This window comes from Lineus longissimus, chromosome 18 (genome assembly GCF_910592395.1).
Source record: "Lineus longissimus chromosome 18, tnLinLong1.2, whole genome shotgun sequence".
NCBI lineage: Eukaryota > Metazoa > Nemertea > Pilidiophora > Heteronemertea > Lineidae > Lineus > Lineus longissimus.
Genome location: NC_088325.1, coordinates 5,233,377 through 5,259,448, shown reverse-complemented (window position 1 = coordinate 5,259,448; position 26,072 = coordinate 5,233,377). Strand labels below are relative to the sequence as shown.

The 26,072-nt window shown below is 41.2% G+C and overlaps 2 protein-coding genes across 3 annotated transcripts in view; both read right to left on the bottom strand.

The window, feature by feature from the left end:
- LOC135502450 (hemicentin-2-like) overlaps positions 1-22,642 on the bottom strand; it is a 209,847-nt gene extending 187,205 nt beyond the window's left edge. The window contains exons 1-2 of one of the 2 annotated variants that reach the window (XM_064795286.1): positions 22,559-22,642; positions 3,643-3,721 (exon numbers count right to left, since the gene is read on the bottom strand). In XM_064795286.1, coding sequence (XP_064651356.1) covers positions 3,643-3,697 — 55 coding nt within the window. In that variant the 5' untranslated portion in view covers positions 3,698-3,721; positions 22,559-22,642. Of the gene's footprint in view, positions 1-3,642; positions 3,722-12,454; positions 12,534-22,558 lie in introns of those variants that run through there. The other variant, XM_064795287.1, reaches the window with a different exon arrangement.
- LOC135502518 (uncharacterized) overlaps positions 1-26,072 on the bottom strand; it is a 476,607-nt gene that overhangs the window by 324,219 nt on the left and 126,316 nt on the right. The gene's annotated exons all lie outside the window — the stretch shown is intronic.

The following is a 26,072-nucleotide window of genomic DNA, read 5'->3' as shown; positions in this document are numbered from 1 at the left end:
CATAGCGGACGGTCATGAGAGTGTCCACATGTAACCATAGCGGAACGTATGCCAGCTATAAGTGCATTTTAAGTCACGTTATGAAACACTTGGAGCCAAGTGCTTGTTATCACATCTTCCTTTTCTGGTGTACAGTCAGTCCTACCAGAAAGTATCCACTGATTTCAAAAGCTATCACGGAGATAAAAAAAAGATGTTTAAATGCGGTTTTCAGCAGAGTATGTAGTTGATCATATATCTGTGTTGGGTTAGGGTTAGGGTTAGACCCGCATTCATCAAGTATGAGCTCGAGTTGACCAATGGGACATGCAAATACAGTTAAATTAACCCACAACAGATGTCCTTTTGTGAACATGACTAAATTCGATGGGTTTCTAAGTGAACACTTTCCTCTTTTGTGAGCCTATCCAAAATTTAAATCCGGTTGAATCATTGCATGTTAGGTTTCTTTGGGAATCAGTTTCAACACACAGCCCTTGAACAACCCTCTGCATATTATTGTAATTGAACCATGACCATATTGGGAGTTCTCAAAGGTCGCCAGCTGTTTGACATAAGCAATTACCTGCAGCGAGCAAAAATCAATCTTCAAAATGAAGCATTAATAGCAGAAATGTTCTAATGAAAGCGAAAAAACATTTGTTGCGTCATAGTTCACCGATACATTGTGAAAAAGAACAAAAACAAGATACAACAAGAAAGTTTTTTTTGGACATTTTTGTACGCGACAAGAATGCTGGAACAAAATGCCGTAAATATATTTGGTGCTTAGTTCGAAATGTGAAAATGTCCCATGCATTCAATGTGTTTGTCTGATGTGTGTGATACAAGTTTCAATGTGTTTTACATTCAGTGATTTTGCATAACTTTCTGGCAGCCTTAGATGACCGTTGGCATTATTATTAAGGGCAATAAAACCCAGCCACGGGCTATCCAGTCACCTTCTATTCTACATAATAGTTTCCATCAACAGATTGCACAAAAAAGGAAAAATTCAAAATATGACTGAATTATCGCGGTTTTCCGATAATGACTCCGATTTGACCCGTGTCAGCTCTCCACGCATCTTCCACGAAGAACGATGCACTGGTAAGGCGTTTCGTGGAGCTAGGATCTACCCCTTGACGTCATAGTGCTGATATAAATTTTTCCGACGTCACGTTGATGGCGCTTGATTACCCCGCAACTGCGACGATAAATGGAAATGGCGTTGCGTCTTGATAGCGGGGTGACGTGAACTCGGATCTCGGCGTGTACTCACGTGGCGGAAAAAGCATCAAACGCGTTCAGAAAAACAGTTAACTGATGAACCAGAAGAAGAACAAACATACTGCAATAAAAAGCCGACTATAGACTGTAACTTTGATATACCCTTTTCTGCTGAAAACCGCATTCAATTATCTTATTCAATCTCACAGACAGATATGGTAAATATAAGCGCAATATTTACCCTTCATCGGGCTACACAAACATTGATTTCACTGCTTATTTAGGACAGTTCCATCAATATAAACCTATTTACAGATGAGTTAGAGCTATCATCTAGAAATACCTACTAGCAAATTCACGTCGAGTGCGATAGAACAGGAATTTAGGCAACGTTTCCCGCCATGAAAAACTCCATCAGCCAAAACCATCTGCCAGTGGGCGAATGTTAAAAAATATCGAGAGCATGGTACCAGCCTCAACCGCAACAAGGGGAATTCTGGCAGGAGGCGCACTGGGCGATCAGAGGAGAATATCGAAGCAACCACACACCTTGTTTTCATTTCCTTTGGGGAAATTTAAAACCAATGCGTTCACAACTCCTCCCCGTGATCTTGACGAGTTACAGGGCCGTATTCGACAAAAATTTGATGCTTTGCGCAATTACCCGGATATGGTCAGACGAGCAGTTCAGGACATGCTCCGTCACTGCCAACTGAGTGTCGAAAGCGAAGGAGGGCATGTTGAAGGTTTGGGTGCCTAAAAAGTAAGGGATTATCCTTCCAGTTATTCCGGAATAAAATATCAGTCTTCCTTTCCTGGATTGCCCAAACTTGGAAAATGTGCAATTGAACAGGTCGTTTTCAATAACACTGTACTCGGTCATGTGTAACAGAAGTAATGTAAGAAAGGTACCAATGGAAATGTGTTGGGCTCCTGTCAAAAGGGAAACTTAATGTAAATTGTCAACATCTATAACCTTGGCATTTTAACCCTCTGAAATCGGATTACCTTTTTTTGATACGCACTGTATAAGCCACCTATACAAAGTTTGATTTCGATATGATACGAATACCTATCAATTGAGCATTACGTAACGCATGGCCTCATTGATGAAACCGGTATGTAGTCATGATTGTTTGAGAATACGAGTTCTTCCTTGGCTGCTATGATTGGTTTGCGGTAGATTTTATTGTGTAGTTCCTACATTCTAATTGTAATTAGCGGTGTTTACACCATGCAAATTTGACCCGGAATATTTAATCCGGTTAAATCCACTCCATGCTTTCTAGCCCTCAGGGTGAGCTGGTCATGGTGCTATAAATAGCATCTGCGATAGTTTGTAAATGGCCGCAAGATGGCGATAGCAAGTCAAAAGTTATGTAGATTATGTAGCTAACCCTAACCAAACCATTAACCACATTCGTTGACAATACACTGCTATTGTATGGGGTCCTGCATTCCTAGGACGTCCATTCCTTTTACACCGGAACTCGATATTTTGATTCCCCGGGGTGAGTAGAAATAGTTGCATTATATTATGAAACGAAACATTTGGTGATACCTTTGGTGATATTTTTCTAATATATTTCGTGGCATAATATTTTAACGAGCATAACCTACCCGCAAAGATGTAAACATTTCCCTCAAAGATCACGGATTTTTTCAGTTCTAAAGCATTGTTTCCTCATAATATGTCATATATAATCATACTATGGGCATTAAGTTTCAGGAGCCCTTGATCCGGATTGGGATATCGTTTTATCTTCCTTCAAGATCGACTATTGTTTCCGACTGAAGAGTGAGCCTAAGCCCTAGACACCAAGTAATAGCAAGGAAGCTGTTCCATAAATCAGCAGCCCTCCCTATCAGCACTCTTGATGCGCAAAACATGGCGACTTGCTCGAGGCGGGGGTACGCTAACTATTCGGCAAAGCCACAAACGATGAGAACCAGGCGAGATCGACAAAAATGCCTTACTTTCACAGCTCTAAAATCGGTATTCCTCGGTCAATTTCAAAATTTTAAAGAACTATTTGTGAAAGAGATGTATCTGTTCGCTTTAACTTTTCATTCCCAGAAGCGACGCTGCGCAATATTTCATCTTTTTTTCTTTAGTGGGGAGGAAATATTCCCGAGATACACAAACTCAACGGCTAATCTCAAGGGTATTCAGGCCAATCTTGATAAAATGGACCCACCAAAGGGCTACAATGGGGGGGTCCCTACTGAAAAAAATATTAAGGGCAGAGAGACGTAATGGCGCTAAAGTAGATCTACGCTAAATTAATCTGTGTGTTATTGGTCCTTCTAGGCTTAGCATTCAATACCTGTTGCATGTCAAGCTAAATCGCCGTGAAAATATAATAGCCCAGGCAACCTCTTGGAATTTTGTAATGACATATTGAACCAATGAGTATGTAAATTATTACCTACCGGTCTCTGTAATAAGCAGTAGCATCGCCAAAGGTAGTATGACTCCGTTCTCCATATTGTGCAATTTATTACGAAAGTCCTGAAACAGAATAAGAGAAATTGGTTCAGAAAACACGAGGTTTCGACGATAGGGTGACCTGCTGATTCACTAGCCGTCATTGGTACAGTCATGAAGTTTTGATAAAGGTCACCTGTCGCGTTGGGAACCATATTTCGCCCAAAACTCGGAACTTGGCACAGAGCTAACAAAAACTCCCGATCGGTTCCTATACTTTATCATTTGGAAAGCATTTATAGCGGTCTCATCACTAGCTCGGCTTTTTTCAAGTTCATGACTGGCCTCGACGTAATTGGCATATAGCGGTCTCATCAATTGACATATCGTTTGAATTATGGACTCCCCTTGAGCAGAATTTTTGCCAACACTTGTAGCAATGACTTGATATATTCGTTAAAATTATCTGTCTGTCAAAGAAAGGCAAAACCATTGTCATTTCAGTTGTTTTTGGCGTGCTCGTGTGCCTTGTCAAAAAGTCGGACATATTGCACGGTGGAGAAATAAAATCCTGGTGCATTATGCATGAGCAATGTGTGGTTTGATACACCTCAATATCCAGGCATAAGCTCAAAGCAGAATAGCACTAAACCGGTCTATAGACAGGCCATTGTCTGAACCGAGATCAACAAGTTGTGAAGACACAAACCTAACCCAAGACCAGATACCTGTCCCACAAGTACACGATTATGCAAATGAATACAAGAGCTAACCTATCTCTAGGAACCAGAGCCCATATTCATAAAAACCTGCTAAGCATAGTTGGCAACTATTTTTAACCCTAGCTGCCAACTAATTAAGCACAGTTGGATATCAAGTGTTATTCATAAAACCCCGCTAAGCTCAGTTTGGTGCTAAGTTGTCTGCTAACTTTAGAGGTGCTCTGGGATACCTCTAAGTCACTAGTTGGCAACTAACTTTATCAATTCTACATTGGAGTCAGAGGCAAGATGAATTCAGGAGCTGGCAAAATTGCATCATGTGAAGAGAACGGGATATTCAGAAACATACTTATTTCAATTTTTGTGATATATCAAAATATCAATTTTTTTCAAGATTTTAAAGGTATTATAAGTAACTCTATTTTCTAGCAAAACTCAAAAATGTGGACAAAACAAAATTTAATCAACCGGGTATATCTTTTATATTTTGGGGCCTTTTTTAATTCTCAAAATCAAACTCTCAAACCATGTAACATTAAAAAAAGCCAATAGGGAAATTATACGCAATTCCAACCATATGTCGGAAACGGAATCATAATCAGTCCATATAATACGGAGTTACAGATTATCTTAGATGTTGATATAAAGTCGAAAGGTACACACAAAATGCTTACACGCCATCCCCTATTGAAAGTGAAACTAACGCAACTTGTGGTATGTGGTTTGGGACAAAGGCCATATGCCTAGCCAACAACTAACAGAATCTTAGTCCATAACTACCTGGCAATGTTCTTAGCAGGGTTATATGAATAGGAAAATAGCAGCATACTATGGAGCAGTCAACTAGGCATTTGGCAGTTTGCTAAGGCCTTGTTGGCTGCTAGTTTAGCAGGGTTTGATGATTACAGCCCAGGAAGCTAGGACAGTGACGTCATAAACATATGGCCAACGATGAAAACCTAAATCAAAGGTCAAGGTCACCACAGCGACGGAACTTCATGAACATCAACCGCTGCGGAAACACAAGAAACAAAATTATTATACACCATGTACATGCATGCCCAACTAGCCTACAACATCTTCAACGCTAATCACTCAAAGCACCACGATTTACGAATAACTATGTGGAATAAGACAGGCTTGACACGCCCAAAAACACAGACGAGATTTATTCAAGATGGCGGACAAACCGTGGGAGAAAACCTCTGTCAACAAGTCACACGATGGCGTACAAAACAAGTCAGAAACGATACCGAAACTGACGCTTAGAAGTGACAACCATAAAACCTTGGAGCGCTCCAACGCAGGTTGAAGGGTTGAACCTGACGGAAAGACGGAAAACATAGCAGGAATGTTGAGCTAAGACGTTAAAATTCGGCCACAAACAAAACACCGGTCCACCTCACAGAACAGACAAAACAAATTAGTCAAGAGCCATTTGATCAGCTGCCCTCCCTATCAGCACTATTGATGCACAAAACATTGCGACTTGCTCGAGGCGGGGACCACTAAGTGACCGGCAAAGCCGCGGCGAATAATCCAACAATCAGAACCAGGGGAAATCGACAAAAATGCCTTACTTTTACAGCTCTAAAATCGTTATTCCTCGGTCAATTTCAAAATTTAAAAGAACTATTTGTGATGGAGATGTATTTGTTGACGAACTTTTCATTCCCAAAAGCGGCGCTGTACAATATTTCATCTTTTATTTCTTTAGTGGGGAGGAAATATTCCCAAGATACACAAACTCAACGGCGGATCCAAAGTGTATCCTGGCGGTGATTGAGCGAACTGTATTTCGTCTCGCATGTTCACCTTACGGTCGGCTTTTTTGTGCGCTCTCAGGTAATTATCTCCGTTTTTTGCCTATTTCTCGCTATTTAGATTTTCTATACAGCTATCCCGTTTCTAAGTTTGTGCTCGTCCTTTTGCCAAATTTAGAGTTCGGTAAGGGCTATTATAAAGCTATAGTGAAGTTTCCAAGTTTTAGGTTACTTGGCAGTTTGGTTATTTGGTATGGCGGCCATTTCGGTTTGGTCATGTATACAGAGGTATAGGAAATGCATAGGTAAATGCATTATGGAAATAGGTCTGCTAGGGCAGCAAAACATTAGGTTTTACATTATGTAACATATCGAGGGTTGGGTGCGCACATGCGCTTTCCCGTCAAGCTCGCCGCGTGATTCGTGTTACGTGACACGCCCTTTTGTGCACGCCGGAGATCCTTTGTTAACTGGCTTTTACACCTTTCAACTGGTTTTATAATCCCATTCATAATCTCTGGGCGTGAGTTTAAATTCAGGTCTGGTGGCAATCTTGTTTCACTCCCTTCTAGGCCGTGGCTAGATTGCTTCGCTCCTAGAAGTTTTCTGTCATGGCTTCCAATAACATATTATTGCGGAAAAGGCACTCATTAGTGGGCAGAGATTTGCTGCCCATTTTGAAGCTTCTCGCCCGTTTCAAGGACGACGACCTCCCGGACCCACTTGCTCGTATACGCCTCAACCGCCCTACCGAACAATTGGACGTCCCCGACATAGCAGTAGCCTTTCAGGACTCACGGGTGAAGATGCGGTAGATTTTTTCAGAATGTCAGGTCGAGAAGATTCGGTAGGCAACTTCCGCCTGCTGCTACATTCGGCCATTGTGGTTGCGAACGAGTATGGACAGCCCGTTGGACAACAATTGCATGAAGACGAAGCACCAGTAGCCAAAGCCCCTCGCCTCGACCGTCAAGAACAGGATGAGGAAACCGCGCCGCGTTTACGGGAACGAATTCTAGAACTAGAAAAGAGAGAAAAGAACCGAAAGGCAGAACCGGTGGAGGCAGTCCTGAGGAAGGTGAGGAATTTATCCTTACAAGTAAAGCCCAACGTTACCCTCATCCTAGCCACTTTAGACGAACTAGTGGCGTGCGCCAAGGACCAAGATCACAAAGATTTGCACCTCTTTTACGAGCTCGGCAAACAAGCTGAACGTTTCAAAGATACTGTTGATATCCCCACTTTTTGTCTTTCCGCATTGGGTGGAGGCCAGTCTGACGTAATAATGAAAGCTTTAGCCAAGTGCAAAAAGGCCAAAAAGTTGGTAAAAAAAGCCGCTTCGTTCCAGGTCACAGTCTCCACCGGTTACCTCTTCTGCCGTATCCTCTTCCCCCCTTCAGCATGTTTACGCGCAGCCTCCCCCACCTCCCCAGCATCAGTTTGGCTTTGGTGGCTATGGTGCCGCTTACGGTCAGGGATATGGCGGGGGTTATGGGTACGGCAGAGGTAGAGGTCGCGGCAGGGGTTATGGCGGTTATGGTTATGCTAGAAATAACCCGGGCCCATGTAATTTTTGCGGTGAGGTTGGGCATTGGTACAAAGAATGTGAAAAGATGAAGTTGGCAAAGGCCCAATTTGACAACAAGAAATAGGTCTAAGGTAAAATAGTCCGGTACGCTAAGTGGTATAAGTGTATTGTTTAGAAAACCGTTAATAAGTAAAGCAATTTTGATTTTGAACATCTTCCTCTCTCTCAGCTCAAGGGATCTTACCCCTTGCGGACCTAGTTCGCGCGAGCTGTGAGTTAGGAGAAGTTCTCCCTTTGATAGTCTGATACGCCTGTAATGAGATGTTTCTACATTTTATTTTGGTTCTTTCAGGAATCCCCCCCTACTATCTCACTGGGGCACTTTAAGCCAGAGATTCCAGAATGGGAATATGCGGTGAAATTTAATCCAATTGCTGCCGAAAAGGTCAAGAGGTTACAGGCGTCTTGGACTACCATTGGGGAAACTTCTCCTGACTTCACAGCTCAACAATTCAAACTCAATCAGGTTGTAAATGATGTATTACTTCTACAAAAAACTCCGGTGCCTTTGGACACTTTGCCTTTAAGGGACCCTGAACACTTTGTCGCTGGACAATTGCATCAAAATATTGAACTTTGGAGTTCCATAATGAACGATTTCCCAGAGAGCGAGATGGTTCACACTTGGTTGGAAAAAGGGGTTGATGTGCATTCTTTCTTTAGGCCATTTAAGGGTGAATTCAAGGGTCAGAAATACAATTCAAACGAACCCCCAGTTAGTTTTTTTCCTAACTCTGTCCATTGTCAGAAACAAGCTGCTTTTATTTCCGAAACCTTGAATGATAGAATCAAAGCAGGTTCAGTCAGAGTTTGGGGTAAAGTTGGGGAGTGTCCGCCCCCTAAAGTAGTCATGCCCTTGGTAGTTGAACCTTCAAAGCCGAGATTATGCAATGACCAGAGATTCCTTAACCTGTGGATGAAGGATTCTCCCTTCACATTAGATACATTGAAAGAAGTACCGCGATTGGTACACAAAGATGCTCTCATGTTTGCCACTGATGAGAAATCGGGGTATGACCATATTAAATTATCGCAAACTTCGCAAACGTATTTTGGCATGGAATGGGCAGGTTGGTACCTAGTTTGTACGACGCTTCCGTTCGGATGGAAATCATCGGCTTATGTTTATCAAACTGTAGGCTATGCAGCTACAACCTTCTTAAGACATTTGGGGATCCCAACCATCCAGTATATTGACGACAGATTCTACGTGGTCCCTAAGAATATTGACGCGTCAAGCATTCCTTTGCTTTGGGTCTTTTTGGTATTATATATCCTTACAGAACTAGGTTACACGTTCTCCTTGCCAAAATGTGTTTTGCAACCTATGATGGCGCTCAAGTCCTTAGGGTTTCTAGTAGATTCTAGCAGGCAGGCGTTTCTTCTGCCATCTGATAAGAAACAGAAGTTTAAGGTTTTGCGCGAGGAAATTCTTCGTCAGCCCTTCGTCAGCCTTAAAACGCTACAAAGATTCGCGGGTAAATGCATTTCTATGATGTTGGTTTTTCCGGCCGCAAAACTATTTACGAGAGAGTTGTTTAGCGCAATAGCCAAAGCTTCGAAAAACAGTAAAACCATCCCAATCTCTGGCCCCCTACGGGACGAGATACAATTCTGGGCATTTTTGGATGATTGGCATGGGCATTTTTCTTGGAGACCAGAAAAACATTTACATTACGCTCTGGCTACTGATGCTTCGGGATATCGCTATGGCGCGGTCACTCTATCAGGGCCACAGGTTGGTCATACTTTAGGTGATTATTGGGCTGCAGATGATATAAGGCCGATTCATGTCAAAGAGGCCGACGCCCTCTATTCTTCCCTCTTAGCATTGAGTACAAATATAAAAGACCACCGGGTAGACGTTAAAGTCGATAACACAAGCCTAGTTTCGTCGTGGAATAACAAGGGTTGCAAGGACAACGCCTTAAATGAAATGCTCATAAAATTGTTTCATCTTACTCAGCAATTAAATATTGATTTACGTTTGCAGTACATTTCTTCGGCAGAAAACCCAGCAGATGCTCCTTCTAGGGCGATTTCAGCTCAGGACACTATGTTGGCAAGTGAAAAATGGTTCCAATTGGAGTTACTCTATGGCCCGCACGGAGTAGACCTCATGGCATGTGACTCAAATGCAATGCGTTCAATACAGGGCGATGTTTTGAGACATTTTACCCTGCACCCTTCACCTCTGTCAGCGGGTCAAAATGTTTTCGCCCAGGAAATAGCTAAGGAGCTAAATCCTTACGTTTTCCCACCTATCGCTGTCATTCTACCCCTTATTCAGTTTTTGATCCAGCAGGAAATCCCAGTTTGCACGCTTGTGCTACCCATGACGTCACCCGCGCCAATATGGTGGCCACTATTAAAGCCCAGGATAATTTCACAGGTTTGCCTTGGGGTTAAAGGAGAAAAGGGCGTAGTATATTAGCCCTCCAAGCAGGGGTTCATCAGAGATAACGTCGGTTTGAGATGGCCATTAATGGCTTTTCGAATTAGCTGCACATCATAATGTGTGATATCCTTCGAATATACTCTGTGGATGACGCTTTAATCTTGATTATTTCAGAAAATCAGCGTTGACATGGGGGCAATTGACAAGCGGCTCCAGGAGTTGGATAAGGCGGCTTCCGCAACCCCCCTTATGAAGAAAAGGCAATCCCTAAAAAACGAGCTGTTGCAATTTTTGGCACAACTGCCTAAGAGGCCAACCCTGGAACGGGTTTCTCCAAAAGATCTAACACGATTTTTAGTATGGAAAGACAAAGCCGGTAGGACACAGATCCATAATGCTTCCTGTATATTCCTCGGGCATCATGGTAAATTCCACTGTGGGTGTCCTACCCGTCTTGCCTTCGGTACGTTAGAAGGATTAGTCCGGTCCCTGAAATCCATTATTTCTGAAGAAACCGACAGGGGCAGCACGTGGGATATTTTCTCCGGGGTTGGGAATCCGGCTGATTCACCTCCTGTGAAATCGTATTTGAAGTGTGTCAAACGAGAGCAAGGTTTCTCGCACGTAGTTGCCAAGCAGGCAAAACCCTTGTTCATGGATAAGCTTCAAGCTATTTCAAAATATATCGATAACCAGATTAAAAGACCAGATCTATCCCTTAGGGAGCAATTCGTTTTGTCCAGAGACCAAGCTTTTCTCAAGATGCAGTTCTTTGCCGGGGATAGGGCGAGTGATTTGGGAATTTTAAAAACACAGGAAGTTAAACGCTTACCCGATGGATCAGGTCTTGTAATCTCTCATTCCCATGGGAAATCGTTTTCGGTAAACAAAGTGAATACCTTTATTGTTAAAGAATGTCCAAATCATCTTATTTGCCCGGTAAAGGGAGTTCAGCAGTATATCTCCAAGGCACAAACCTGGGGGGTGGATCTTACGGTCGGATATTTATTACGTCCAGTCTCAGAAGCCGGTGTAGTGTTGGATGCGCCTATTTCGTACAGTGCAATTTACGATAGATTAAAGATTTATCTAAATACATTGGGGATCAACCAGGGTGAGACCCCTCACGGCTTAAGAGCCGGCTGCTCCATTACTTTGCTTCTGTCGGGGGCAGCTTCAAGCCCGGCGGAAGTAATGTCTCATGTTGGTTGGTTCACAGAGGCATCAGCAGAGTACTACAGTCGGTCAGATATTTTGGTAAAAGCAGCTAATGTGTCCGAAGCCCTGGCTGACAGTTCTCGTCGGCCAGAAGCGGTTAAAACACTTTACAGTAAGTTTGGCGATGTTGATAATTTCCCAGCAGCGTTCCCTTGAGCAGATTTCGATGTATATTTTTATGCATTTTCGTATTGTAATTATTGCATGATTGTGTTGGTTAGAGTGTGGCCTCGCCTTTTCGCTACATGCATCATCATACTAAAACCATACTGTGTAATCTTCTGTGGAATTTAAAATACAGTGTTGAGTTCTTATAATAAAGCAATGTTAGAATTTAAGTTACAATTTCTCGTTACCTTATTTTCGAATTCCGGACTAATTAGTCCCTAATTAATAATTAATTATGGCGGATTAATTAGTTAATTTTGTTTAAGTATTGGGAAAGGAGTTATGAAGTAGGGCATGTTTCTCCGGGATGGTTGAGAGCCCGGGCGTGCGCGCCTGTACATTTTCACACCCCAACACTTAAATGTGAAGATCATACACAAGCCTGGAGACACTTTGGGTATGTGCAGATCCAAAGTGTATCCTGGCGGTGATTGAGCGAACTGTATTTCGTCTCGCATGGACACCCAGAAGGAAGACAGTTTGGCGTGTACAGGTTAATGTAAACCCTGTGTACGATGGCAGGCTCTGGAGCCACTGCAGTGGATTGGCTTTCCCCTCCCTCCCCGCCCTAGTATCCGGATTGCTTTAGAGCCGTGTATGTATCTTCGCGCCATTACATTTTCACACCCCAACACTTAAATGTGAAGATCATACACAAGCCTGGAGACACTTTGGGTATGTGCAAATCCCAAGGGTATTCAAGCTAATCTTGATAAAATGACCCACCAAAAGGGCTAAAATGGGGGGGGGGTCCTCATGGACAAAGCATCAAAGGCAGAGAGACGAAATTGGGCTAACGTAGATCTGCGCTAACTTAGTCTGTGTGTTGTTGGATCTTTTAGGCTTAGCATTCAACTCTTGTTGCATGTCAAGCTAAATCGCCGTGAAAATATAATAACCTAGGCAACCTCTTGGAATTTTGTAATGATAATACCAAGGAGTATGTAGATTATTACCTACCGGTCTGTGTAGTTACCAGTAGCGTCACCAAAAATAGTGTGACGCCGTTCTCCATATTTTTAGTGTGTCCTTATGAAAGTCTTTAACGGAATGAGAGAAATCGGTTAAAAAAACACAAGACATCGACGATAGGGTGACCTGCTAATCCACTACAACCCGATATTTGCACAGTCAAGAAGTTTTAATGAATATCACCTTTCGCGTCGGGAACCTATTTTTGTCAAAACACTTAACTTGACACAGAACAAACAAAAACTCCCGATCGATGTCTATATTTATCATATGAAAAACATTTATATCGATTGACCAACTCTTCGATGCAAAGATCAAATGTTGACCTGTTACACAAAAAGTTTTAATTTGCTTCCTTAAATGTACCACAAAGGAAAGATATTAAGTCCATTTAAAACCGCGTCTTAAAAGCATTTCATAACTTGGCTTTACTGTGTCATTACATTAAGTTAGACCGGCCTGCCATTAGTGTCTAGTTTGGGCGTTAGCAAGAACTGTCAGAAGCCGCCTCTTGCAAGTATACCCCGATCGGGGAGTCTCCCAACATCCAACCATTCGGTAGATGATTTGCAAATGTAACTCTTAAAGGAAGAACGCGTTTCATAAACGTGGCTTTAAAATATCTAGGTTAATGTTACCATTTCGAGTGTTTCAGGTAGTGACTTTATCCTATCTTTATTTAATGCAGTTCCTTTAAACCTGAAGGTAGTCTCCCCTTCCTTTAGTGTTGGTCAATACGTGCCGCAAACGCGGAGGACACAGCGTTACTACACCGCGATGTTGTTGCAATGCTCACGTGATGAATATCGCCGATACTAGATTGTTCATACCCGGTGGCGAAATACTGGATGCACTCAACAATAAGATCCCAAGCCGACAATACCCGATTTGTATCACCGCCTCGATGGGTACAGCCGAGCACAATAGTAGGCCTTTCACAGCCGTGAAACGTGTGGGATATCTATTCAAGAGTTAAAAAAGTCATCGTCATGAATAAACATGACTCTAGTCGCATTCCTAGTATGTATAATGTGTGTATTGGCACCAATAGCAGCCTCGGAAAAGACCTTTCTCTATTCCTCGATTGTTTCCCGAGTCATTTGATGATTTTCGTGTGTTCATCATGCCAATTCACCGCCTCAATATGTACATTTGGGGAAAATTATTGGTATATTTTGTGTCATTTTGATGAGTACATTCACTATTTTCCACTATTCTATTGTGTATTTATGAAAACTAGGTCAACACTCATGATGTCAACTGTTCGCCGAAACTTATCAGTCAAAAGCAAGAAAACAAAGCAAATGAGGATCGAAAGGTTAATTGTGTCTTTCGATAACCACAATATCATGATTTATGACAGTGGCCTTATCAAAATATGTCACAGTCCAATAAGGTGAATCAGAAAATTCCCTGGTTCGATTGCGCAAACTATTCAGACCAATATCAGTATTTATTCAATCTGACCCTTGTCATGATACGTGGCGATGCACATACTCTAGACTCAATGAACAGACCACTGTCCCTCCTTACTGATTGGCTCACACCTGGTCTTCAGGTTGTGGTAAGTTGATGGACATTGGTCGGCATTGGGAATGACAAATCGCCAGTGGCCTAACCACTGTAATACTACTATCAGTGGTTACGGTGTTGTTAATCAGTTTCCCTGTCGACGTATATATGAGTCTAAAGCAATTTTAAAACAGAGTTGGGTGGTCACGTGTTACAAATGATAACCAAACTCCATGGAGTTATAGTTGGGAGTTTTTTTTGTTTCAAAACATATTTCAGTTGGGTTTTTTTGTTGACAACTAAATTTCCAATTTGAAAAATATGAATATTTTCTTCACATCCTCACGCTTGTTCGTATGATATTTGCAAAAAAATGCAAAAGATGCTTCTTGAGAAGCAAATATTATACGAAGATGAGTGGATAGCTGATGAGAGATATTGGTTCAGAAAACACGAGACATGGACGAAAGGGTGACCTGCTGTTTCACAAGCTGTCATGTACTGGGAGTTTTATGTTAAATAAATATCATCTGTCGCGTCGGGAACCACATTTCGCCGAAAACACAATACTTGACACAGCGCAAATATCAACTGACAACATGTCTATATTTATCATTTGGAAAGCATTTGTAATTTTTTTGTATCGATTGACCTAAGGTGGTCATCTAAAGTCCATTCATATGTTATGTCCGCACCGTCGGGGGCTCCTGAGTACGAACCACTGGTCGGATGATTTCTTTGAAGTTTGTATTTTTATTGATCTTTGCCTCAAGAAATGAAACAACCTCTTCAGCGAAGTCCAATGGGCATTTTGAGAGTCCCCTCGAAATAGGCCCTGTTCTTTCCTGGATATTTCTCATTCATTCCTGGCACATGAGTAGATAGACACAAAAATTAATTACCTGAACATTTCATCCAAATCTGTCAAGAAATCAACCGTACAGAGCGGAAAATATCCGAATTCAGTGCACTACGTCAATGTACACAGAATACAAAAACATATTTCGCTACCATGGTTACTAAAGTGAAAATATTGTGTTGGGCCTTGATCGAGAGAAAGACAAAGAAATCAAGGTTACTGACATATAATTGTGATTTACCGTCCGTCCAACAAAAATCATATATTTCAAGAATGGACTAATAGTCAGTGTGATGAAATTAACATCAAATAACAATACGTTATTGAGATGTGTACAGATTTTGGATATGTTTTGTCCTTCTACTTCCCAGATATAGAACTTTAGACAAGCGTTTATTTTATTTTTTGAAAAAAACGATATATATCGGGCCGAGAATCAGTAGTCACGACCTTGATTTATTGCACAATTACTTTAAAAAGCCTACTCGGGTCACAATAATTAAAAGTTTGGACGGACTTTTTGTAAAGGGCGAAGAGAGACTTCATCACTCTCACCAACATTCAACGATTTCCGCAGAGACATTGAGGGAGGACAGCTATTAACACGTTTAAGTTCAACAGCTCTGAAGCCTTTGCACCATATTCGTTTTAACACAGTAGAACAGTTGAGGAGTTTTTTTTGTATCACGCGATTTCAGGCACATGCAGAAGTGTTGTTTAGCGTAACGATGTGACCTCACTATCACACATCAGAATGGTGGAAAAAAGCTTACAATGCCGACTCGAAAGAACAAACGAAAATCTTTAAATGACCCAGGCAACTATCGACGAATAGAGTAAGGTCAACACTCGTGATGTTGGTATTTTATTTAACTAAATCCTACATTCTAATTGTAATTTGCGACGTTTACACCATACAAATTTGACCAGGAATATTTGACCCGGTTCAGTCAACACCATACTTTCTAGTCCTCAGGGTGAGCTCGTCATTGTGTTATAAATAGCATCAGCGATAGTTTGTTAAATGGCCGCATGATGGCGATAGCAAGTAAAAAATTATGAAAAAGTGACACTGACAACGTGGTTTGTGTTTACAATGTGTTTACGGTGTGATTCTAATCTCAACAAAGATTCAGGATTCAAGATTCAAATAAGTTCTACCGTAAATCATGCACTGATACATAATAGATACGTGAAGTGAAATTTTAACTTCATTGTGCAAGTGTGAATTTAAAATTTGTCTATGATTACAGCGTATACCGGTATAATAAGGATAGTTCCAACAAGCGCCATCTTGAGCCGCGCTTAGTAAACGTTATAAAGTTTTCTGTACAAGCCATGCCCAGAGCCAGGCTACATTTTGATCATGGTCAAAAGGCGGGTCTGACCCTCCAATCATTGCCGGTGTAAAAGAAATGCAAGTCCCCCCGGAATCGATATCCGGTCCTTTTGTTAAAGTGAATAGAGTCGTCGAGTTCATTTGTTAAAGATTATGTAGTTAACCCTAACCAAACCATTAACCACATTCGTTGACAATACACAGCTATTGTATGGGGTCCTGCATTCCTAGGACGTCCATTCCTTGTACACCGGGTTAGCCCGGCAATTGGCGAACACGGGAACTCGGGCACAGAATGCGAACGCTCTAACCGTCTGAGCTAGGGGGCTTCCTTGTGAACTGCTGCCAGCAAATATATCTTTATATGAATGGCGATTATACTTTATTTTTGAGAGATGAACCAGAAATTTTCTCAAGTACATGTAATAGAAGAAGATACCAAGACAAAGGTGAACATTGCTAAGAGAAAACGTAGACTCCGCATACATAATCACGCACAGTAAAGAAAAAATGACTTTCTTCCTGCAGTTGCCCACTGGAAGCTGTTCAAATATGTTAAACAAAGATTACACACAAATGCTTGCACATTCTATAAAGGCGTATAAAACGACCGGCATTTCAAGCAGCCCAGTGGCCTTGAGGATAAGAGTATTGGCAAATAAAACCAGAGGTCTCGAGTTCGAGTTTCAATGAGAGGACCTTTTTATTTTTTTCCTTCTGAGATTCTCTGCGAAGGTCCACATCGTCACGGCTTGCTGGTTTGTGAAATGAAGCGCATCGAAGCATTTGAGGTCTATCATGTTTCAGGCCGTATTCAGAAGGGCCTTTCGGTCGTTAGCATTTCTTACTATTGCCACATGGGGTGCTCTGATTTGTGCATTCAGTTCAGCTTTAAGCAATCAAAGGTCGCCAGTGACTTTGCCCATATGACATGCACGACTCCGCTAGCTGCCTATGTGTAGATGTCAGGTGCGAATTCGCATGCGATGTTGTCAACCTTAACCCTTAGTGGGTCAAGATGGTTTCATGACTACTGCAATCAATCGCACAATTAATCCACTTTGAAAAAGCAACCTTTGTACTAGTCTTGCATGTTGCAGCAACGGTTTTGTATCAGAGGTTTTGGTTACAGGTTGGAAACTAACCCTTTACCTAAACCATAAAGTTAACCTGCAACCTGCAATTTTATACCAACCTTTCTTGCATCACCATAAAAAGATGGGTCCAAATACAGAACGCACAGTACGCAGTGCTACAGGCCGTCATCCTCAGTCATGGGGCGGGGGGGGGGGGGGGGGTCGGTAATAGGAGGTACACATTCTCAAACATAGTGCCAGAAAGAATAGACAACAATAATAATCCGATGTATGAAACAGTGTTGCCGTTAACCCCTCGAGGTTTCAGGAGCCAGATAGAATAGACAACAATAATAATCGAATCTAATGAGACAGTGTTACCGTTCACTCTTCGAGGCTTCAGGAACCAGATAAACGAAATAAAATAGTCCACATGAATCAGTGAATCTGATCTGATGAGGGCAGCGACAGCTTATCGTAACTCAGTGCAGTTCTATGATGTCAGCTACTTGAACTCATTATCCACTCAAGAAAGTCATTCACATTTAATGCAAAGTCTAGTCCTCGCCCTCGCTGAGATCTGCCTCTGTCAACAAACAACATTCCATCGTTGTAACCCTCCACTTCATCCTTGGGGAGTTCTACAGGATCCATCGGTACCGCTTCACCACCCTCCATTAACACCTCAAATCAAAACCATGATCAGTATTGTTTCGTACAGTCATTCGAGCTTCCCCTTATTAAGAAATTGAACACACCCTGTATTGCCCAACCTTTGTTGTCTACGTTCACACTGCATACGCTTTCAAACCAAATTCCGTTATCCGCATTTCGGAATTCGGATTGGTTATTGCGCTTTGAAAACGGAAAGGTCACACTAGCTCAATTCGGATTCTGATCCGAATCACGAGCGATCACATACAATCCGATGTAACGAATACGCCACCCACGGATAGTAAAATACGCCATAATCTCACGTTCGTAGCCCTGCAGGGCCAGCAACTCAGCCACACGATTGTAGACTCGGGAATTCCGGTGATTCCCTTGAAGCTGCCCTTCAATATCTTCATCGCGCCAAATGTTCAGCAAGGCCAACCTCTCTGCTCTTGACCAAACCAATCCGCGATTATTTCCAGCCACATCGTTCGACAAATTTGCAATTTCCTCTTTTATTAGCAGCTGTCAGACAAATGTCAGAGCCCACGTTTTCTCCATGCGATAAAACGGAAGTAAATGTGCGGACCAGGACTGCGCATGCGCCACAGGAAACCGACCTGGTTAATGCGATTTGATCTGTTCACACTTTTGGCTTACATAATCAAAAGAGCATTGCTGACGATAAAACATGTTAATTGACGTCTCATGTACTACATGTATCACTCGCTGGAAATTATCGCAAGGTGGGAGGAGCTATGATAATACCCCTGCCTACCTCCATGACCTTACGACTGAGTATCTGGTGTATATAATTGCCAGTAAAATCATCACACACCACGACGTCGTGACGTTGGCGAATATGGCAAGCCAAAGCGGAATTTATTCAAGACTTTAGAATTACCATTCAAGAAGTTAAATATAAGTTCAAGAAGGAAATATATGTTCAAGACTAAAATATGTTCAACCTTGAATCAAATGTTTTCAACCTTGAATAAAATATGTTCAACCTTGAACAAAATATATTCAACCTTGAACAAAATATATTCAAGACTCACGTGACCATATTCAAGACGCACGTGACCACAAAATTGATGACGTAGTTGCTCATGTTTTGATGCTTTACGGACTTTCCCGAACCCGCGTCCGGACTTTCCCGAACCCATGGTACTTGTGTTGCGTTTCGGAGCTCGAATTGTTCGCACGAGGTTTTGACACATGGTTGTACACGTACCTAGCCGCCTACACCCGACATGTACTGTAATCCTACACATCATGACATGGATGCCGAGTGAATGTCAGAGTCGATACATGTTTCACAGACATATCAGGCAAATTATAGGTTCAAAATGCGCAATGCCTCTCACCTTTCATTCTTAAGGCCGACACCACTGTATCGGATTCTCGTTGTCTTTTGACATGTTTGAGTGTTTAGGCTATACAGGCAATCAATCATGTCGTGAAACAGAACGCATCAGAAGTACCACAGATTCTACGCTCTACGTCATCAATTTTGTGGTCACGTGCGTCTTGAATATGGTCACGTGAGTCTTGAATATATTTTGTTCAAGATTGAATATATTTTGTTCAAGGTTGGACATATTTTATTCAAGGTTGAACATATTTTATTCAAGGTTGAACATATTTTATTCAAGGTTGAACATATTTTATTCAAGGTTGAAAACATTTGATTCAAGGTTGAACATATTTTAGTCTTGAACATATATTTCCTTCTTGAACTTATATTTAACTTCTTGAATGGTAATTCTAAAGTCTTGAATAAATTCCGCTTTGGCTTGCCATAGGCGAAGGATGCAACTTCTACTTCTACATTAGGCTGGCTTGGGCTATTTAGCATGTTTGCCAGGGGTCCCAGTGGCGGTAACCTTCCGACACTCATCGGTAAAAACGTAATTTAACAACTTGAACTAAACTTGAACTTGAAAATTGAACGTATAAACTGGTCGAATTTACACTGCATCTAATGCACAGCCTGGCGTAACTCGGGGGTTTGTTGAGCTGCCCAGGCGTGACTATTGTATTCCCCTCTTGGTGGAACGAGGTATTCGCAGCCTTTCTTCAGCTATTATTTAGTTGGTGTTTAAGTTGGCTGCTGTCTGCAGGTGTAGAATACAAACCGGCATTAAATTCCAGTATCTTATGGTTCAAAAGACAAAATTATATTTATATGCGTCGGTGTTGGAAGTTGGAAAGCCGTATGCGTATTGATGGTGGGTAATTCTGGACCGATACAGTTGATGGAAGCCCGCGATGGAATAGGCAGCGCAACTCGGGTGAAGCTAGATCCGGAGTGTTTTAAGGAGGTAAGCTTATAAATAGAAAAGCACATGGCCAACGTTTAGCACGTGACAGTCATGTGACTGGAGCGGAAGTAAAACATGGCGGCGCCAGATTCAGATTGGGAGAAGCACTTCACCGAAAAGAAAAGTGATATTTGCGGCTTCATCCAGTCTTATGGTGATGAATTTCCTATTACACAAACACTGGATTTAATAAGGAGCCATGTAATAGCTACCGAAACGGCATTTGTGAAGTATCGGAGATATGTTTAAATAATGTTTTAAATAAATAAACTTATGATCTCAGAACGAACCTTGATGTTAGGCTTAAATTTATTGATGGCATCATTGAAGTTTGGTTTTGACTACCATCCAAGTCAATCAACCGGAAAGGAACAAGGTTATCCCCCATCAGCTCAACCCAGACCCCCCCCCCCCCCCCCCCCCATCCCAAGCCCCCATGGGTTAATGACTAACGGGTTAAAATGTCAATTAAATTAAATGCCGACTGAAAATGCTCAGGAAACCAATGGTTAACAAACTCCAATTCTTAGGTCCAGAAAGGGTTAATACTGCTCGAGTGATTTGCTCTCATATGCCGATCAGTCCTATTAAAAAGGAAAAGAGGCAAGAAAAAGGGTTAATACGGCAAATGTCAAAATATTAGGCACAGAAAGGGTTAATGCCAGGGGTTAAATTTGAAATGTAATTTCCCTCAAAAAGTCCAATCATTGGGTCCAGAAAGTGTTAATAATGCTCTGAGTGATTTCCTAACATTTCCTCACCGATGCCAATCAGCCCTAAAAGGGTTAATGTCAGTTTGAAATATAATTTCCCTACAAAATGTCAAAATATTAGGTCCAGAAAGGGGTAACCAGTTTATTTCTCAATTCCATGTGCTGTACCACGTGGATGATCAATTAATAGAGTTGGCGCATGCGCTCTAAGTCGTAACGTGCATACTTATAGAACAGCGAGATTCTTCCAACAAAGCTTCTCTCTTGCAGGATTTGCCATCCAATGTCGGACTTCATCTTGGTGGCACTGGCTTCTTGGTGGTAGGCCTACTGGCATGTGACGAAGCGTGCTGGTACTGGCAATAGAGGTACCCCAGAGCACCTCTAAAGTTAGAAGACAACTGAGCACCAATCTAAGCTTAGCGGGAATTTATGAATAACACTAAGTATCCAACTAGGGTCAAAAATAGTTGCCAACTATGCTTAGCAGACTTTTATGAATATCGGCCACTTGGGTAGTTTTTTCGACGGAAACGTTAGACCGCCCCGAATCAATCCCTTCCTTCAAAAACACGAAAAGTTATAATTCGACTTATGCATTCGGATCTGGGATCTTGGGAATACGATGTATGAATATTCACGTTAAAAGTTCCGACGTATAGGCTGCAATAAGTGAAAAGCGTTTGATGTTCATGCTTGCTTCATGATCTTTTGCTTCATCACGCCGCCCAAGCAGAGTTATGGTGCTTGAAATCAGCCCATATATAAGGCCCTATATCTCTAGATCCGCATGTACGCGTCTGTTAAATACATATTTTTAGGTATGCCGTGGAACAGCCATTATTACGAGGAAATTATTGAAGGACTCGGAATTCAGGAATACAAGTACCAGACGACTCGGAACCTGGACATGGCACTTAATGCCCGGTGTAAAAGAAATGCAAGTCCCCCGGAATCTAATTCAGGTCCTTTTGCTAAAGTAAATAGAGTCGCCGAGTTCCTTTGCTGAAGTTTATGTAGCTAACCCTAACCAAACATTTAACCACATTCGTTGACAAGACACAGCTATTGTATAGGGCCCTGCATTCCTAGGACGCCCACTCCTTTTACACCGGAACTCGATATTTTGATTACCCGTGGTGAGTAGAAATAGTTGTATTATATTATGAAACGAGACATTTTGTGATACTTTAATTTTTCTGTATATTTCGTGGCATAATATTTTCACAAGCATAACCTACCCACAAAGATCACAGATTTTTCAGTTCTAAAGCATTGTTTCCTCATAATCTATCATAGATGATTATACTATGCGCATTAGGTTTCTGGAGCCCTTGATCCCGATTCGGATTTTGTTTCATCTTCCTTCAAGATCAAACATTGTTCCCGACCGAAGAGTGAGCCTAGTCCCTAAACACCAAACAATAGCAAGGAAGCTGTTCCATAGATCAGCTGTCCTCCCTATCAGCACTCTTAATGCGCAAAACACTGCGACTTGCTCGAGGCGGGGGAACGCTAACTGATCGGCAAAGCCGCGGCGAATAATCAAACTGGGCAACCTTTTGGAATTTAGTAATGACATGTTGTACCAAGGAGTATGTACATTAATACCTACCGGTATGTGCAATAACCAGTAGCGTCACAAAATATAGTAGGGCTCTGTTCTCCATATTTTCAGTGTATCCTTATAAAAGTCCTGAAACAGAATGAGAGAAATTGGTTCAGAAAAAAAAACATCTACGATAGGGTGACCTACTGATCCACTATATTTGGGAAAAACACTTAACTTTACACAGAGCAAACAAAAACTCTCGATCAATGTCTATATTTATCATTTGGAAAGCATTTATATCGATTGACCTAATTGTACGATGCAGTGGTCAAAATGTTTGAAAGTTATAATATTTCAACCAGGCCAGTAACATAAATCACTCGAACATGAAGTACGAGTAAAGGAACTTAAAGTCCATCATTCGTAAATGACATTATCACATTTCGAATTAAGCACCACATCATGAGATGATCAGTCATAAGAACAATGGATAAACCCATTGTTGTTCATACCTAGGCGTGGCCGTCTAGAGTATTTCGTAAATGTTATGTCTGCATCGTTACCTGTTAAACATGCTTAAGTTATAAAAGGTATTTGATTTTACCTTCAATCATAGGTTTTGGCACTTTCGTGCCAAATTTATAAGTTTTTAAAAGATAACTGGTATCTGGCGCTATAAAATGACTGGCGGAATATCCACACGGCACTCGACGTGACGTGACCTCTTGCATGAGATGAAACAAATAATGTGGTATTCAAAGTCGTTGTGATAGCCTACGACTAAGTTAACCTGTTTTTTTTTATATCCGAACGGATTCACTCTGGAATTTAAAACATCATTGTAAAGATGCAGTTGAATTATCAATATGAACACAGTTCAATCATATCTACACACAATTCCAAGCTGATGCCAGTAAATGTCTATTGCGCTAGATGTGTTATGTGAACCGTATATCAGGATCAGATCTATTAAGCTTGTAGTCCGGAAGAACTGCCAATCATATTAAAATAGCATGTGTCTCAACTATTGATGATTTTGTCCACATCCATCCAACATCAGTATTGAAGAATTACTGACGTTAGACAGGTGTCTCAAATTGTTTTGATTTCTCCGATCCACGTCCGTGCAAAATCATTATCGAAGAATTACTGACTGTGCACATGTGTCACAAGATCAGGATTGAAGAATAAATTACTTTGGGCTGGTGTCTCAAAATCAGGATTGAAGAATTAATGAATTTGGGCTGGTGTCTCAAAATCAGGATTGAAGAATTAATGACTTTGAGCTGGTGTCTCAAAAATCAGGATTGAAAAATTAATGACTTTGGGATGGTGTCTCAAAATCTGGATTGAAGAATTAATGACTTTGGGCTGGTGTCTCAAAATCAGGATTGAAGAATTAATGACTTTGGGCTGGAGCTTCAAATTGTAATGACTTTTCAATGCCCATCCAAAATCAGTATCAAAGAATTAACACGTTTAAGTTCAACAGCTCTGAAGTCTTTGCCTGATCTTCGTTTTAACACAGTAGAACAGCTGAAGAGCTTTTTTGTATCACACGATATCAGGCACATGGGGAGGGGGTGTTCTGCGTAATGATGTAGTATAACCTCACTATCACACATCAGAATGGTGGGAATGGTGGAAGAAACTTAGATACTGCAATGCCGACGCAAAAGAACAAACGAAAATCGTCAAATGACCCGGACAAATATCGAGGAGTAGGATTGTGTCAACAGATCATCATTCGTGGTACATGAGTAGATAGGCACAAAAAATAATCACCTGAACAATTCATCCAAATTCTTCAAATAAAACCGTTCAGAGCGAAAAATATCCGAATTCAATGCATACGTCAATGTACGCAGAATACCAACAATTCGTTACCATGGTTACTAAAGTGAAAAGATTATGTTGGGCCTTGATCGAGTGAAAGAAATCAAATAATTCCGTCCAGTAGTTTTTTCTCCAGCGCCTCAAACAATGCGGACATAACATTTAAGACCATGCAATATGCAACTTTTCTATGTACATATAGTGAAGTGGTAAACAGATTAAAGGGCCATTTGTATTCTAATGGGCAATTTTACCAAGCTCTCAACTGCCCAGTTCCTCCAGTTAGATAAGTAGTTGCCATGTGTTGCACAAAAAAGGAAAGCATTAAAATTTGTTGACTCCGATTTGACTCGAGTTAGCCCTCCATGCGTTGATCCTCTCTATGGTTGCACTAGCATGTGGAAACGATTTTACAATTTACAAAGTGAATGGACGTCATTCTAAGGAGCTTGTATTTACTACATTCATCAGAAAAATAAACAAAGAGACAATGAGTGGTATTCCTAAAAGTGAAAGTATTTACGTGTGACTCATATGTAAAGCCTAAACACTCAGAGATATCGATCATGTTACATTAATGACGTCAATCTTGTGTATGATCATGATACCAGCCAAACCTGCCACAAAACAATCAAACAAACGTGGACTGATCTTCTTAAGGTTAAGGTTATATTATATTGCGCTTACTTGTTCCCGGTTTAATCCTAAAATAACGAAAGTGTTAGGTTACTGACCTCTAATTGTGGTTTACTGTCCGTCCAACAGAAATCACACTATTTAGGAATGGACAGATAGTCAGTGTGCTGAAATTAACAACAAATAACAATACGTTATCGAGATTTGTACAGATTTTGGATATGTTTTCTCCTTCCACTTCCCAGAAAATAGAACTTTAGACAGGCGTTTATTTTATTCTCTGAAAAAAACGATATAAGTATATACTGGGCCGAGAATCAGTAGTTACCTTAAATTATTGCACAATTACTTTAAAAAGCCTACTCGGGTCACAATAGTTAAAAGTTTGGACGGACTTTTTGTAAAGGGCGAAGGGAGACTTTATCACTCTCACCGACATTCAACGATTTCCACTGGGACATTGAGGGAGGACAGCCATTAACACGTTTAAGTTCAACAGCTCTGAAGCCTTTGCCCGATATTCATTTTAACACAGTAGAACAGTTGAGGAGTTTTTTTTGTATCACGCGATTTCAGGCACATGCGGAAGTGTTGTTAGGCGTAACGATATGACCTCACTATCACACATCAGAATAGTGGAAAAAAGCTTACAATGCCGACTCGAAAAAAACAAACGACAATCTTCAAATGACCCGGGCAACTATCGACGAATAGAGTAGGTCAACACTCATGATATTGGTTTTCAAAATCGGACCTATTTGAGTTCGACCTTTCATGCTTCAGACAATCTATCAATAACCGTCTATACCCTCAGCTGATAACCGATACTTATCATTCGAAAGCAAGAAAACAAAAGCAGATCGAAGGTTAACTGTGTCTTCTCGATAACTTATGACTGTCCTTATAAGATATGTCATAGTCCACTCAAGTAAAGTCAGATAATGTCACTGGTTCGATTGCGTATTCAGACCGCTATCAATATGTATTCAATCTGATCCCTTTGACATAACATTTGGTGATGCATATATATTTGAGGGGTTCAGGCGCAAAACCCAGTAAGTCCACAATACCCCTATTGTTTTAAAACAAGACTTTTTGTTTGGGA